Below are 15,388 nucleotides of genomic sequence, written 5' to 3'. Positions count from 1 at the left end.
TATTCCAAGCTCATGGCAACGTTCTTTTACCAAAGAGCCAACATGAGTAAGCACAGACAGCAGAGCCCAAGGGTTAGAGCTGAAGGAACAGACCCAAGAGGAAGTCAGAGCCAGAGGTGTGTGGCTCTCCCTCTGAATGGTAAGTGTTATCACCTCCCCGACTGCTGCAGTCATCTGTCCTCCCACCACTCACATGGTGCTTCTGCCTAGTCGCTCAGTTGTGTCTGACTCCCTGTGATCCCATGGGCTGCATCCCGCCAGGCTCCTCTGTCAGTGGGGATTCTCCAGGCAAGAATAGTGGGGTGGGTTGCCAGTTCCTCCTCCAGCGGATCTTCCCCAAGCCAGGGATCGAACTCATGTCTACTGCATTATGGTGGATTTTTATCTTCTGAGTCACCAGGGAAGCCCGCCAGTAACATAAGGAGACTCACTATTTCTTCCCACAATTACAATTGCCAATTTTTCCATTTACTTTCAATGAGGCCATGGTGGGAGTTTAGCATCAAGCTTTCACTATCAGTGTAGCATAACTCTGAGGTGGAATGTACCATAAATTTTTAAATAGAATATGAATAGAATGCTAACTTCCCAATTAAGAAAATAGATATGCAACTAGCAACAAAGATTTACTGTATACTATCAAGAACTATAGTCAATATCTTGTAATAACCTAAAATGGAGAATAATCTGAAAAATACTACAGGTATATATAACTGAATCACCTTACTATGCACCTGAAACACTGTAAGTCAACTAACTTCACTCAAATATATATATAATGAAATTTAGAAAATGAAACCTGTAAAATAAATTTTAAAATGAAATGAAAGAAAATGAAGTTGCTTAGTCATGTCCGACTCTTTTTGACCCCCTGGACTATCCCCTGGCAGGCCCCCCAGTCCATGGGGTTTTGCAGGCAGGAATACCGGAATGCATTGCCATTTCCTTCTCCAAATAGTGCAGGCCAACTGCAGCATACTCCTTGATGGACTGTGTACTCACTTGCACATTCCAACTCTGCATACAGTGTATTCACATGGGCACTCTGAAGCTGCCTAAAAGAGTCTCAGCTGAGATGGTGTGTTTCTGGAAGTTCCCTGGAAGGAAGTCAGAGGCTGAGTCCCAGGATCTCCCCACTCCTCACTCCCCAGCTCAGGTCAGGAGCCCTTCCAGGTTTCACCAGCATCCCAGAGCCCCCACCTCACCCCGCACCGAGTTTTCAGGGCTCAAGTGAGACATGGGTCTCAGGAGACCCGGGGGGACCCACCTGCAGTATTCAGGGTCCTCTGGCCCAGACACAGCCCTGGAAGTGAGAGATTTGCCAGCGAAAGCCTGGGCTGATTCTCTTCCCGTCATGATCCCTGGCTCTCCAGCTGCCCAAGCCCTGAGGTTCCCGTGAACTGGGGGGAGGGTGGGCGTCCCGTGCCCTCCTGCAGTCCGCTCCTGCCCTCCACATCTGGCCAAGGCAGAGAAGTGCAGAGAGGATGGGAGGTATGTCTGTAGCTCTGAGCACCCAGAACTCCGCACCAGCCCTGTACAGATGAGGAGACCATGGGGCCCTAGAGGACAAATAGAATGTGGTCCCTGGGGGGCTGCCACTGTCCAGCTGGGGTCCCAGGCCATGGACCCGCAGCAAGGGGGCAGCCCCTCCGTTGACCTGGCAACGATGGCATCTCAGCCCAGCCCTGAGGTCTCACTTCTTTCACTTTTTGCCTGTTCTGACACCCTGATCCAGAAGGTGGAATCCAGGTTTTCATCCTGATTCAACTGTCACAGCCTGGCTCCAAATAGGACTCAGAACTTGATTTTCCCAGTCCCCTCCACAAATGGAATTTACTTCTCATCTTCGGTCACTTCAAAAGTTATTGCAGAGCACCTACTCTGACCAGGCATTGGTGCCACAACAGAAATACACCCATGACCCAGGTGAACCCATCTTCTGTAAGTGGTTGAAGAATTCAGATTCAGCAGAATGCAGGCATCAAACGCTAACATTCAATTATTTTTTTAAAAGAAGAAATATGAGAATAACTGGGGTTCATGTTTACACTGTGAACATTAGAAAAATGAAGATCATGACATCTGGTCCCAGCACTTAAAGGCAAAAAAAAAAAAAAAAAAAAAGGAATCTTAGGGGAAAAATGGAAACAGTCGCAGTAGCGACACAGAAGCCCAGCCTGTCTTCACTTCTAGTGATCCTGACATTTCTTGGTGAAAGAGTTCTTGGGCGGTTTAGTTCTAAGCCAGGAGAGACATCACACACAGAGAGCTCAATGAGCAACTAAGGCTCCCTGGAGCTTGATCTTCGCCCCATTTGCCAGCTCAGTTCACACCGGGGTCCTCATGGTGTTATGGTCTTCATCCCTCCGCTTGGGTGAGCCAAGCCACATGGTGACCCAGCTGATAACTTAAGAGGCACAAGATTCTCAAATCCTTGGCTTTGGTGACAAGAAGCAAAAAAGACAAAACTTGCAAATATCAGTGGATTCACACAACACACACAGAGTCTCCCTGCGGCAAGTGTTCTCTCTGCAGCCCCTCAGTGATCAGGAGTGGGATGTCCAGTAGAATTCTCTGTGATGGCGGGACTCTTTAAACATCTGCCCTGTCCAGCACCCTGGCACCTGGCCACATGACGCTACTGAGCACTTGAAACCTGGTGTGGGTGTGACTGAAGAACTGAATGCTTTACTTCACACACGTGTAGAGTCAGTGTCTGCACCACGTGGCTGGGTAACTACTTTACCAGCCAGTGCAGATCCAGACTGAGGGGGATCTTGTTGTCCTGTTTCTAGCCCTGGAACCCCAGCACCCTCAGTGCCCACAGCTGAGAAAAGGTTGAGGGTGTTCCCCGGTGGCTCAGTGGTAAAGAATCTGCCTGCCAATGCAAGAGACATGAGAGATGTGGGTTCGATCCCTGGGTCAAGAAGATTCCCTTGAGAAGGGAACAGCAGCCCACTCCAGGATTCTTGTCTGAAGAATCCCATGCAGAGAGGAGCCTAGCGAGCTACACACCATCCATGGGGTCGCAAAGAGTCAAACATGACTGAATCGACTTAGCACTCACACACGCAGCCTCTTCTGGCAAGTGGCACCACACTGGATGTCTCAAACAGAATATACTTTATCTTTTTATTTTGCCAACTTGCATTGCTTTTATTACTGTTTCATGGAAAGCACTTTGTTTTAAATATGCCAGTGGGCACATGTCAATCTTAAACTTCCAATCTATCTATCCCCCCACCCTTCCGCTCTGTAACTCTAAGTTTGTTCTCTAAGTCTACAAGTCTCTTTCTGTCTTGTAAATAAGTTCATCCTTGTAAACTATTACTGAACAGAGGTTTCTGTTTTAATTGGCTTTATTTTATTTTAAACTGAATAATTTGAAGGCTCACCTTGCAAATTTTTATCCTTTACTGGAATTCTCAAAAAGTAGGATGATCATGGTAACCTACCCAGTATGGGCAACTGATTAGAATAACTTCTCCCAAAATGTTAGATAGTTAAAATAGAATATTAGTATAGCCAGGGGATTACTAAGAGGTGGTGGGACATCTGATGACAATCCTATAATTCTTGGACTCCACTGTTCACCTCAGAGCTGCTGGGCTGCTTTGGAGAAGGAGGAGTGTCCACGGAGGAACCCCTTTAAAAAGAGATCTAGCTCTTCAATTTATAACACTCTCTGTGCCCAAAGGATGGGGCCAAGTCAGGGCTCAGCATGGCCTCGGTTTACAACGAGTTCCTCATAGATACTGGACTCAGCAGAGGGGTGCATGGGGCTCAGGGGAGCGGGAGTGAACAGTGTCTCAGAGAGGCTCCTGTGGTTCAAGTGGGTGTATATCATGTCTTGTGCTACAAGGTCCTGAGAGGAAGGAGGTGTGAATGATGGAATGAGATGCGATCTTCGAAGGCTGGGGCATTGGGCATTGGAGGGGCTCAGGCTATGGCAAGGGTTTGGGCAGGGAGGACTCACCTCGCTGTTCACTGTTCTGTCTTCCTTGGGCTCTCCTTCCATGATTGCAACATCTGCGAATGGAAGAGAGTCAACGCTCTTGGGGTGGTGGTGGTTCTTCTAGACTTCCATGTCTTGAGTGGGGACATCAAAGCCAAAAGAAGCAGTGGTGTACCCCAGGTTGCTGAGCTTGACTACTCCACTATATTAAAAACAAAAACCACCCCATATACAAGCCCAGCCACTGACGGACTCTCAGGAACCTGTGCAAACACACGGAGCCCATCCTACGTCTTCTGTTATGGACCATCCTCTAATGTGTACCAGCAGATTCCCAAGGTCATAAAGGGGAGAAGAGCAGATGGCTGTGGCTGAAGGGAAGAACAGGGCTTGGAAAGTCCCTTGTGGCTGGGGATAAAGGGTCCTCCTTCCAGTGCAGAGAGTGTGGTTCCATCCCTGGTGGGAGAACCGAGACCCCACGTGCTGTGAAGCAGCTAAGCCCCACAGGCTGCAACTGGTGAGCCCACAAGCTCTGGAGCCTTGAACCACACCCCAGCACCACAATTAAGATCCCCCATGCTGCTGCCAAGACCTGCTGCAGTCAGAAATAAATGAACACATGTTTTCATAAAAAGAATAGGGTGCCATGGTTCTCTGGAAGATATTCCCTCAGGGATTACAAAGGTAAATCAGTTCTTAACCTACAGGAAGTGAAAATGCCATTCTCTGCTATGAGCCCACCTCCCCCTGGGTCAGATGATGCTGTCCTTCCCTCCTTCAGACTTATGATTTTGCATAGAACACCAATGACAGTTTGGCTCTTCATACTTACTTTTTTGGTAACCAATGACAGAGAAGAACAGCGAGGAGGATGCTGGTATAGATGAATGCTACAGAGAGCCTAAGGAGAAGGTGCAGCTGGCTGGAGTGGCCTTGAGGACGCCGTGCTTCTGCCAACAAGCAAATGGCAGAAAGTCTGGTTATTCGTTGCATACACCCTGCCCCTACACACAGGATTTATTATATCCTTGTGTCAAAGTGTGTCAGCAGCTCTCAACCTGATCAGTTATGGTCTCCACTTCCCAGGAGGTACCAAAGCATCCAGGAGAGATGCCAGCAGTGGATAAAGTAAAGAGGCTGTGCAGACCAGCAGAGGTCTGAACCAAGGTCCCCCAGGCACCGATGCAGTTTTTCTCTGGTCCCCCTCATCAAGGCATGGTGTTTATACATGATTGGAGACCCCTTTAATCCTCAATATAATTCCCCCTCCATCCACATATACCTGGAATGGAATCCTCAAGAAGACAACGACACTTCTATCTCTGAACTGTGGAATGTTTATTTCATAAAACAATAGCAAAAGGATAGCACATATTAAAGTGCTCCGTACAATTCTCCTCTTGTCCCCCCACCCCCACCATCCTTCCCCAAAGATCCTGGTGGAGGGAGGGTAAGCATCTCCCTTAAGCATGGGGTCAGGTCACTCAGACCCGCTCTGTCCAATTTAGAAATTCCCAGTCCCAGGCCATGAGAAACTCAATACCCCCTCTTGTTCTAATCCAGACCATGATCTCAGATGCTGACATGACAGGAATGTTGAGGAGCCCAAAGTCACAGAAATGGGAGGTGGTAGAACCAAAACTCACACAGGAACCCTCTGTCTTCTCAGACACTTGCTGAGATAGGAGACAGTCTTGCTTACCTTCTGTGGTGTGTGGATCCATGGGTGATGGGAAAGTACTTGTAGTGGATCCTAGGAGAAAGAAGACAGAAGGGGTGAGCAAGTAACCTTCCTCGCCTCATGAATGAGGACTATTCTTTCTGGAAGGTTGACCTCCTGCCTGTCTTTTGACTCTGTCATCCCCCAGAACACTGAAGGGGGAGGGGAGAGCTTCTGATCCCTCCCCATGAATGCGTTGAGTAGACCCTCCATCCTGAAAAACTGATGGTGGAAGGAGGCAGGAAGGATATGCCTGGTGGTGAAAGAAAGCTGTAAGCAAGAGACATTCTCTCTGCTCCGGTAATGAATATCTATGCTCCTTAATTGGGAAATCACTTGTATGTCAGAGGTGCTTCGGGAAAACACTAAGAGCAAGGGGCAGATGCAATCTCTGATCTTCCCAAAGCAGCCCAGCCTCTCCTCCTCCTGGGTCTACCCTGACCCTTTTCTTTATCTGCCTGGATAGACAGGACTCTGATGTGGAGCATCCATACAGGAGGTGGAAGAGGGTTGAGATGCCATCGACCATCTCTCTTCCTCTCTGGTTCTCACTGCCTCCATTTCTCCAGAAGCCCAAAGGTCCCCTGACACCAGCATGGGGCCCTTGAGATAGAGCTCATGATATAGTAAGATGTCATGGAAAAAGCCAAATGGACTTTTTGCACAGCGCAATCTCATTTACTATATTGTAAAGCATGGGACTCTTCATGGGTTCTCGATGAAAGCATCCTGGAGTGGGTTGCCATATCCTCCTCCAGGGGACCACTTTTCACTATGACTCATCTGTCTTGGGCGGCCCTGCACGACATGGCTCATAGCTTCATTGAGTTACACAAGCTCGTTTACCAGGACAAGGCTGTGATCCACGAAGGGGAGAAAGTGAAGGACAGAGGAGTCTGTTGTGCTGCAGCCCACGGGGTCGCAAAGAGCTGGACACAACTTAGCGACTGAAGAGCAACAACAAAGCTGGGCCAGGAGGAGGGTCCTCACCTGTGACAGACAGGAGCAGGGGGTTGCTGGGGTCTGACCACACGTAGGGAGAGCGAGTGAAGGAGCCGTAGCACCTGTAGGCCCCGCTGTGGGCTGGGGTCCCAGGACCCAGAGGGAACGCTGCCTGGAGTGCTCCGCGGGGGCCTCGCCCTCCAGCGAGTGGGCGCCCAAGGTTCTCCCCCTCCCTGAGCAGATGGAACTGGTCAAAGGCGCTCTCGGAGCTGCAGAGCAAGGTCACGTTCTCTCCTGACCTCACCACGCCCCCCGCCCCCCGGGCTGTGAGAGAGGGTTTCTTGGACAGACCTGGAAGGAAGACCTTGATCTTAGGGCACAAAGTAACTCTAGTCCTAAATAGAGGACTAAAGCCCGAAGTGTGCAACAAGGGAAGCAGTGCAATGAGAAGGCCGCCCACCACCAGGAGAGAAAGCCCCACAGCAACGAATACCCAGCACAGGGGCAAATTCAAACTTAACTTTAATAATGGAGTGTCACTTAGTATCCTTTTTTAAAAAAAGATATATATGTATATGAAGAACTGAATCACTCTAATGTACAACAAGAATTAACAACATCTTAAATCAATTAGAATTCAACAAAAAAAAAAAAAAGAAAAGTTAAAAATCAACCAGATTGGGCTGCTCTTGAATCACGGAACCTAGTAACTCTGCTGGGACCCTAAGAAAACATGATACTGACCCAGAAGCAGACCTTATGAAGTGGAAATTTCCAGAATTTCACAGGATCTTTGACCACCTCATTCTTGAGGGAGTGTTCAGTGCTGTCCTGCCCACCCCCAGGGGTTGGAAGGGACTCCTTTGTAGGGAGGGTGGGAGGGACCACTCCCCCCTCTTTGTGCAGAAGGATGCATTAAACCACGAGGCTGAGCAACTTCAGGGTGTCAACCTCTATCTCGATCACCCAGGGGCCGGACTGCAAGGGCGTCTGGTACCACAGTGCTCCAGACAGAGGAAGGGAGCTCTGACATGAAAGTGGGAAAACCAGCCCCTTAAGCAACCATCGTTGGCTGCCTGAGCCGGGAACTGCTCGGGTCCCTGCTCTGGTACATCTTTCTCCATTGATCGTTTTTTCACGTTCTTGCTGCTTCACTCTGTCACCGGCTGTGTCTTCTCTTTAGCACATGGCAGGTGCTCTGTTCTCTTCTCCCTTCCATGTTCACACCTCCTCTCTCTCTGGTTTATTCCCTCTCTGAGTGTGTGAGTGTCTTTGCACACCTTTCATTGTCTCCCAGTACTGATGCTGGACTGGACACCAGACCTTCTGTGACACAGACAGCAGAGGGGACTGGTCTGGACACACTCACCTGTGGTGACGATGTCCACGGGGTCGCTGGGGGCTGACCACTCATAGGGGGAGTGGCTGAGAGAGCCGTAGCATCGGTAGGTGCCCTCACTCCCCGAGGTCATGGGGCCAATGGAAAAGTCAGCTGCGGCATGCCCACCCGTGAGCATCTCTCTGTGTCTCTGGAAATGCCCTGTGCTGTTTTCCTGGTGCAGGATAAACTTGTCAAACAACAGCTGTGATTGACAGCGAAGGGTCACATCCCTTCCCTCCTGCACAAGGGGGCCTGGGTGGGCTGAGATGTAGGGTTTTGTGAACACACCTAGGAGCAAAGAGGTTGTGAGCTTCAGTGAGTCACCCCGCCTCGGCACTTCCCCTGACATCTGAAGGTGTGAAAAATGTCCCCGTGAACCAGCAGAGCCAATTACCCTTCCTGTCTGTTCTGTTGCATTTTCTTTAGCCTTGTTCTCAGGCTCTGGCTCATGCTTTTCTGTTTCTCTTTGCTCAAGACCTCCAGCCTCTTTTGAGCTTATTCTAAGCTCATTAGCTGCTGGATCTGCTCTCAGCTTCATGCAAGCACACTCAGTCACTTCAGTCCTGTAAGACACCCTGCGACCCCATGGACCATAGTCTGCCAGGCTCCTCTGTCCACGGGATTCTCCGGGCGAGAATACTGGAGTGGGTTGCCATGCTCTCAGCTTCATCCGATCCCTAATATGTGTAGTGGGGAGCTGGGTGGTTCTGAGGATGCATACCCTGTCTCCCTTCACACTCATCTAGAATGTGGGTGATGACTGGCAGGATGGTGGGATGGAGGTGGGGAAAAGGGAACATTTCCCATATGACCCCATCTCATGCCTCTGGATACTTTCCTGGGACTCCTTCCTGGGGCTCCAGCTCCTTCATCGGGGACTGCAGCTTCCTACTGGGTGGCAGGTGCTTGATCAGGGTCGTTCCCCATCCCCCTGCTGGCAGGCACTGGCTGCATCCTGTCTAACTAATTCCAAGGGAGGCTCCTCCTTCCTGCGCTGGGCACCCCATCTGTTCAAGACCCAGAGTTTAAACTCTCATACTGTGTTCTCTTTCCTGGTTTGTTCCTGGCTAGGAATCCTGAGTCAGTCTTGAACCACATAAGGAACTTGGACCTAGAGTGGGATTGCCTGCATAGAAGGCTGTCCCGGGCTTGGCTGGACCCCTCCTACCTGTGACCACAATCTGCAGGGGGTCACTTTGTCTGGGCAACAGAGGGAGAAACCTGGAGAATCCAGAACATGTGTAGGACCCGGCATGTTCTCTGGTCACCGGGCAAAGGGTGAAGGTGTTGAAATGAATTCCCCGGAGCTTGGACAAACTGGTCCCATCTGTTTTGAACAGTCTGAATCTCTTAAGTGGAGAATGGAAATGACACCGAAGAGTCACATTCTGTCTTAAGGGAACCACAGGGCTTGGCCAGGCTGACAAAGAGGGCTTGTCATATTCACCTAGGACAGAAGGAGGCACAGGCTTTGAGAGGAAAATAGGAACGGTCCCCTCTCCCCACTGCTCTTGTTGGAGTGCTTCTCCTTCAATTCTTCCAAGGCACCTACTCTAAAGTGAATCACGGTGATACTCAAGGACACCTGGGGCTTGGGGACAGACAGAGACACAGTCAACCCAGGACAGACATCACGGAGATTCTGAGAATGTGATTCTGAACAGTGATTCTTCTCAGGAGAAGAATAAGTCCTTGGATTGACAAAATGTTGAAAACTCTCTCAAAACACAAAACACTGGCGATTCCCAGGTGGTCCAGTGGTAAGGACTTAGCACTTTCCCCGCCATGGGCCCGGGTAGACTCCCTCATCAGGAAACTGAGATCCTGCACACTGCGCGACGCAGGCAAAAGGAAACACCACAGAAAAATGACGAGTGACCAAGAAGGGAAAGGACTTCCCTGTTGTGTTTGTGCAGCTCAAACGGTAAAGAATCTCCCTGCAAGGCAGGGGAGCAGGGTTCAGTCCCCAGGGAGGAAGATGCCTTGGAGAAGGAAGTGGCACCCACTCCAGTATTCTTGCCTGGGGAATCCCATGGACAGAGGACCCTGGTGAGCTACAGTCCATGGGGTCACAGAGTCAGACTCGACAGAGTGACTAACAGTAACACAACTAAGAAGAGAAAAAGCCACCTGAATGAAAAGCATGAAGGAAACCATGAACCTCACTCCTTTGTTAGCTAGCCTCCATCAAATGTGGCACCAGGTCCAGGTGGCCCTGCCTGATGCCCAGCCCCTCCCCTGGGGTCAGGTCTAGTGGGTGGTCCTGCAGATCCTGTTGTGAATGGCTGGTTGGAGAGGCGACCTTGTTGGAGAGGGGTCTGTGGGTGGCAGCCCCTGGCTCCTTTCTCATGATAGAAATGACACTCAGGGGGCCCAGCTCCCACCTCCCAGACTTCACTCTGTCCCTTCAGGTCCGGGGTCCAGAGCCGGGCTAACCTCTGGGGAGAGTGAAGGTGAGTATCAAGGCCAATAGAGGACCTGGGATCCACAGGGCACGCGGCTCTCACTGTACTGACAGGGGTCTCACCCTGCCCCCCAGTGTCATCTGCCTCAGCCCCGCCTGCTCTGCTGAACACAGAAATAAGGGATGGGGAGGACTCACCCACAGCTGCCCAGATACTCAGACTCACACAGAATCCTAGAAGGAAAAGCCTGTCAGAGATGGCTTGTCCCGATGGACCCCACGCTCCTTGCACCCTCATCCAGAGAACGTGGTCAGTGGTGTGGAGGACCCCGATTTCCACCATAGCCCTCTCTTACAGGGTCTTTCCAGACTCACCGAGACTCAGGAGGCTGAGGAGTGTGGGGCACATGGCTCTGCTTCTGTGAGGCAGGAGGCAGGACTGAGAGAAGCTGACCGAGTCACAGGATGCGGAAGGGGGGCGGTGTTGTTCATACAGTCAGCCTGGTGCCTGTCACAGGGGAAGATGGGCAGCCTCTTCTCATGCCAGGGATGGAAGTCTGTCTGAGCCTCGTCACTGAGGTCACCTCATGACCCGAGCATCAGTTGTTGTTTCCCAAACACTGTAAACGTAGGAGGATTTGAACAGATCTTGCTGCCTCATGAAGTAGAAACAGTGATTCAATGTATACCATGCAGTACGCTTTCTCCAAGCTCATGATAAATCTCATTAACCTTAAGTCTTTGCAGAAGAGAAATCTGATGTACTCACCTCATATTCAGGCTCAGTGCATGTTGCCAATTAAAGAGTCATTAATAGAGACTTTGATTCTGCATTCTTATAAGAGGAACAGTCATGCATATTATGGCTCTTTGAAAATATTAAAAAATTCTATATTGTTATATATGTGATTAATAATCTAGCTGTGTTAGTTTCAGCTGTTCAACAAAGTGAATCAGTTATACATATACATGCATCTATTGCTTTTCAAACTCTTTTCCCACTTAGGTAGTTACAGAATATTAAGTAGAATTTTCTGTTTTTACAGTAGGTCCTTGTTGGTCATCCATCTTAAATATAGCCGTGTGTATATATCAATCCTAAACTTTCAAGCTAACTTCCCCCTGACACTATCCTCCCTGGTAACCATAAGTTCATTCTCTGTGTGTTTGTTTTGTAAATAAGTTCATTGTTTTAGATGTCACAAAGAAGTGATATCATGTGACATTTGTCTTTCTCTGACTCTTCTTCATCTGAAATTGTTTCGTGACTGTGAGTGGAAACTTTGCACACACACACTCTTTCTGTCTCTCTCTCTTGCTCGCTTTCCAATCCAAGGACCACACATGTACACAAAGATAATGTGTGTAAAGATCACGGTGGCATTTTTTTGGGAGGGGGATTTGTTCTGCCTGAAAAGGTGGACAACCTTGCTTACTACATACTCAAATGAACACAAAATATGTCAAGTAGAGACTTTCAAGCTCCAGAATGCTTGTGTGAGGGGCATATCTCCAATCAACTCCAAACAGGGACAAAACGACCCAGCCGTTTCAGGACTCCAAGGGCAGACACACACCCAGTTCAGCTGTTGTTCACAGACAGGAAAGAAACTCAGTAAGGGCAGTGATTCCAGACCATTTTGCTGGGGGTGGGGGTTGTTAACATTAGTGATGCTCCCTAAATAATAAATGTGGTCTTCTCTTGATCATTATGTATGTAATGGAGTAACAGTCCAGTCACCCTTCTTAAAATTTCCATTTATTTACTTAATATCATGTTTCAGAACTGATCTGTGTTCTTTGTCATTTCAGTTTGTGCATTTTTACTGCCATGTAATGTTTCATTGCAGGTATATAAACCACAAATTTTTAAAAATTAAGAAAAATTTTGGAGTATAGTTTATGTCTCCTGTACAGAAAACTGATTCAGCTCGACATATATATTCTTTTCCATTATAATTTATGGCAAGATACTGACTAGAATCCCCTGTGCCATGCTGTAGGACCTCAATGTTAATCCATTGTATGTGTAAATAGATTTCATCTGCTCATCCCAAACTCCCAATCCTTCCCTCCCCCTTGGCACCCACAGCCTGTTCTCTATGTCTGGGATTCTGTTCCTGTTTCATTGATATGTTCCTTTTATAGTCCACATATGGGTGATATCATATGATAATTGTCTTTCTCTTTCTGTCTTACTTCACTTAGTATGTTAATCGCCAGGTCCATCCATGCTGCTGCAAATCTCATGATGTCATTTTTTCAATGTCTGAGTAGTATTCCATTGTGTGTGTGTATAGGCATATACAACATCTTCTTTATCCATTCATCTGTCGATGGACATTTAGGCTGTTCCCATGTCTTGACTATTTCAAGTTGTGCTGCTATGAACACAGGGGTGCATGAATCTTTTCAAGGTACAGTTTTGTCATAAATATATGCTCAGGACTGGAATTGTTGGATCATATGGACGCTCAGTTTTTAGTTTTTTGAGAAACTTCCATACTGTTTTCCACAGTGGCTGCACCAGCTACACTCCCCCAACAGTGTAAGAGGGTTTCGGTCTTCTGCACATGCTCTCCAGCATCTATTTTTCATCAACTGTTTAATGATGGCCCTTCTGATTGGTATGAGGTGGTACCTCATTGCAGTGTCAAATGGCCTTTCTCTACTAATTAGCAATGCTGAGCATCTTTTCATATTCCTGTTGGCCATTGTGTATCTTCTTTTAAACCACAGATATCAATTGTCAGCGTGATGTCTTTGGTTTTTGTCTAAAATGAATGACACCTCTGCTAAAGCTTCATGATTGTGCTTTGAGTCCAAACTCACATTTCTTGTCATGGGACAGAGTGATGAGGTCTTCAGGAAAAGAATAGTGACTTTATTTGTAAAGCCAGCAGATCAACAAGATGGTGAACTCGTTCCCCAAAGAATCATCCTATCTGAGTTAGATGGGCTTTCTGGGGCAAAAGTGATGGTAAGTGTTTACTGAATATAAAATAACCCAAGCCCATGGGGAAGAGGAGAAGGCAATGGCACCCCACTGCAGTACTCTTGCCTGGAGCATCCCATGGCCGGAGGAGCCTGGTAGGCTTCAGTCCATGGGGTCGCGCAGAGTCGGACACAACTGATGAAGTTAGCAGCAGCAGCAGCATGTGGAAGAAAATTCCGAGGATAAGAGAGAACTGTACAGATTCAATACCCACCTGTGAACTCACACTTTCACACTTACACACACAGACACACTCTAAAAAAGGAGGAGGTGCAGTTGGTTGTTGCAATGCTTTAATTAATTAATTAATGGCTGTACTGGGCACAGGCTTTCTCTAGTTGCGGGAAGGGCGGGCTGCTCTTTGCTGTGGTGCAGGGTCTTCTCATTGCTGTGGCTTCTCTTGCTGTGGAGCACCCGCTCTAGGCACATGGGCTTGTGGCCCACAGGTTTAACTGCCCCGAGGCATGTGCAATCTTCCCAGTCCCGGGATCAGGCCCGTGTCACCCGCATTGGCAGGCAGATTCCCAACTACTGGACCACCACGGAAGCCCTGTTACAAGCTTCCACCCCCCCACCTTAATTTACTTTTAATTTAAGAACAACTACAATTTTGTTAGTTTCTCCCATACATCAACATGCATCAGTCATCGCTTACATCCCCTCCACTGTGGAAAACTTTTAATCTTGGAATCCTTTGTTCTCAAAGCTGTCCATGTAGGTGTGGTCATAATATCCCTTTAAGCCCCCAGCAAAACAAAAGGTTCTGTCTGTTCTGCCACTTTTTATCTCTTTATGAATGGGAAAGTGTTATACCTTTCAAGTTCAGAGCCTTGAGAATAGTCTTAGTTCCTGGGTCATGTCTGACTCTTTGTGATCCCATGGGCTGCAGCCCGCCAGGTTCCTCTGTGCATGGGGATTCTCTAGGCAAGAATACTGGGGTGGGTTGCCATTTCCTTATCCAGGAGACCTTCCCAATCCAGGGATCGAGCTCAGGTCTCCCGCATTGCAGGCGGATTCTCTATCATCTGAGTCACCAGGGAAGCCCAGCAGTAACATCATGTGATTCAATATTTCCTCCCACAATTAACGTAGTCGCTGTTTTCCATTTCCTTTTAACGTGGACCTGGTGGGATTTTGGCATCATGCTTTCACTGTCAGTGTTGCATAATACTGAGGTGGAATATACCATAAATTTAAAAATAGGAGTATGGATACAACGCTAGGTTACTAATTTAAAAAAAGATGTGCAACAAGCAACAGTGATTTACTGTATAGCACGGGGAACCATAGTCAATATGTTGCCATGACCTAAAATGGAAAATAATCTGAAAAATAATGTATGTGTATTTGTATAACTGAAGATCACCTTGCTATGCACCTGAAACACTGTAAGTCAACTACACTTCAATAAAATATATTTATGAGATTAAAAAATGGAACCAGTAAAATGAACAAATTTTAAAATAAAGTGAAAGAAAATGAAGTCACTCGGTCATGTATGACTTTGCAACCCTATGGACTGTAGGCTGGCAGGCTCCAATGTTCATGGGATTTTCCAGGCAGGAATACTGGAATGCATCACCATTTCCTTCACTAAATAGTGCAAGCCAACTGCAGCATACTCCCTGATGGTCTGTGTACTCACTCTCACACTCGAACTCTGCACATGGTGTATTCACACGGGCACCTTGAAACTGCCCAAAAGAGTTTCAGCCCAGATGGTGGGTTTGTGGAAGGTCCCTGGAAAAAAAGTCAGAGGCTGAGTCCCAGCACCTCCCCGCCCCTCACTCCCAGCTCAGCTGAGGAGCACTTCCAGGTTTCACCAGCATCACTCTAGAATCTCAGTGCCCCACCTCCTCCCTATCGATTTCCCGGGACTGAAGTGATACATGGGGACCCAGGAGCCCTGGGAAGACTGACCTGCAGGGTTCGGGGTCTTCTGGCCCAGACTCAGCCCTGGAAGTGAGAGATTTGCCACCGAAAGCTTGGGC

The 15,388-nt window shown here is 48.2% G+C and overlaps 1 protein-coding gene across 2 annotated transcripts; it reads right to left on the bottom strand.

The window, feature by feature from the left end:
- Positions 1-1,309: 1,309 nt before the first annotated feature.
- LOC122421338 (killer cell immunoglobulin-like receptor 2DS2) lies at positions 1,310-10,818 on the bottom strand. Of its 2 annotated transcripts, XM_043437195.1 has the most exons (7): positions 10,601-10,818; positions 7,987-8,286; positions 6,666-6,968; positions 5,658-5,708; positions 4,788-4,905; positions 3,977-4,029; positions 1,310-2,878 (listed from the first exon to the last, which is right to left on the bottom strand). In XM_043437195.1, exons 1-7 carry the CDS (start codon positions 10,743-10,745, stop codon positions 2,694-2,696), a joined length of 1,155 nt encoding a protein of 384 aa, XP_043293130.1. In that variant the 5' UTR covers positions 10,746-10,818; the 3' UTR covers positions 1,310-2,693. The 2 variants fall into 2 exon arrangements, with proteins under 2 accessions (XP_043293130.1, XP_043293129.1); XM_043437194.1 differs by lacking the exon at positions 10,601-10,818 and having other exon boundaries at positions 7,987-8,556.
- Between the last annotated feature and the right edge of the window lie 4,570 nt (positions 10,819-15,388).

The sequence above is a fragment of the Cervus canadensis genome, chromosome 18, assembly GCF_019320065.1.
Source record: "Cervus canadensis isolate Bull #8, Minnesota chromosome 18, ASM1932006v1, whole genome shotgun sequence".
In the NCBI taxonomy this organism is placed as follows: Eukaryota; Metazoa; Chordata; class Mammalia; order Artiodactyla; family Cervidae; genus Cervus; species Cervus canadensis.
This window is presented reverse-complemented; position numbering and strand designations above follow the sequence as displayed.

What these genes read in the sequence shown, in the direction of transcription:
- LOC122421338 (XM_043437194.1), bottom strand. Translation starts at nt 8,536, where the DNA reads ATGAAGCTGAGAGCAGATCCAGCAGCTAATGAGCTTAGAATAAGCTCA. An exon ending in CCTGCTCCTGTCTGTCACAG is followed by an intron (nt 5,709 to 6,665) that starts GTGAGGACCCTC and finishes TCTTTCTCCTAG; the next exon opens with GATCCACTACAAGTACTTTC. An exon ending in ACAGAACAGTGAACAGCGAG is followed by an intron (nt 2,879 to 3,976) that starts GTGAGTCCTCCC and finishes TTGCATTGGCAG; the next exon opens with GCAGATTCTTTACCACTGAG.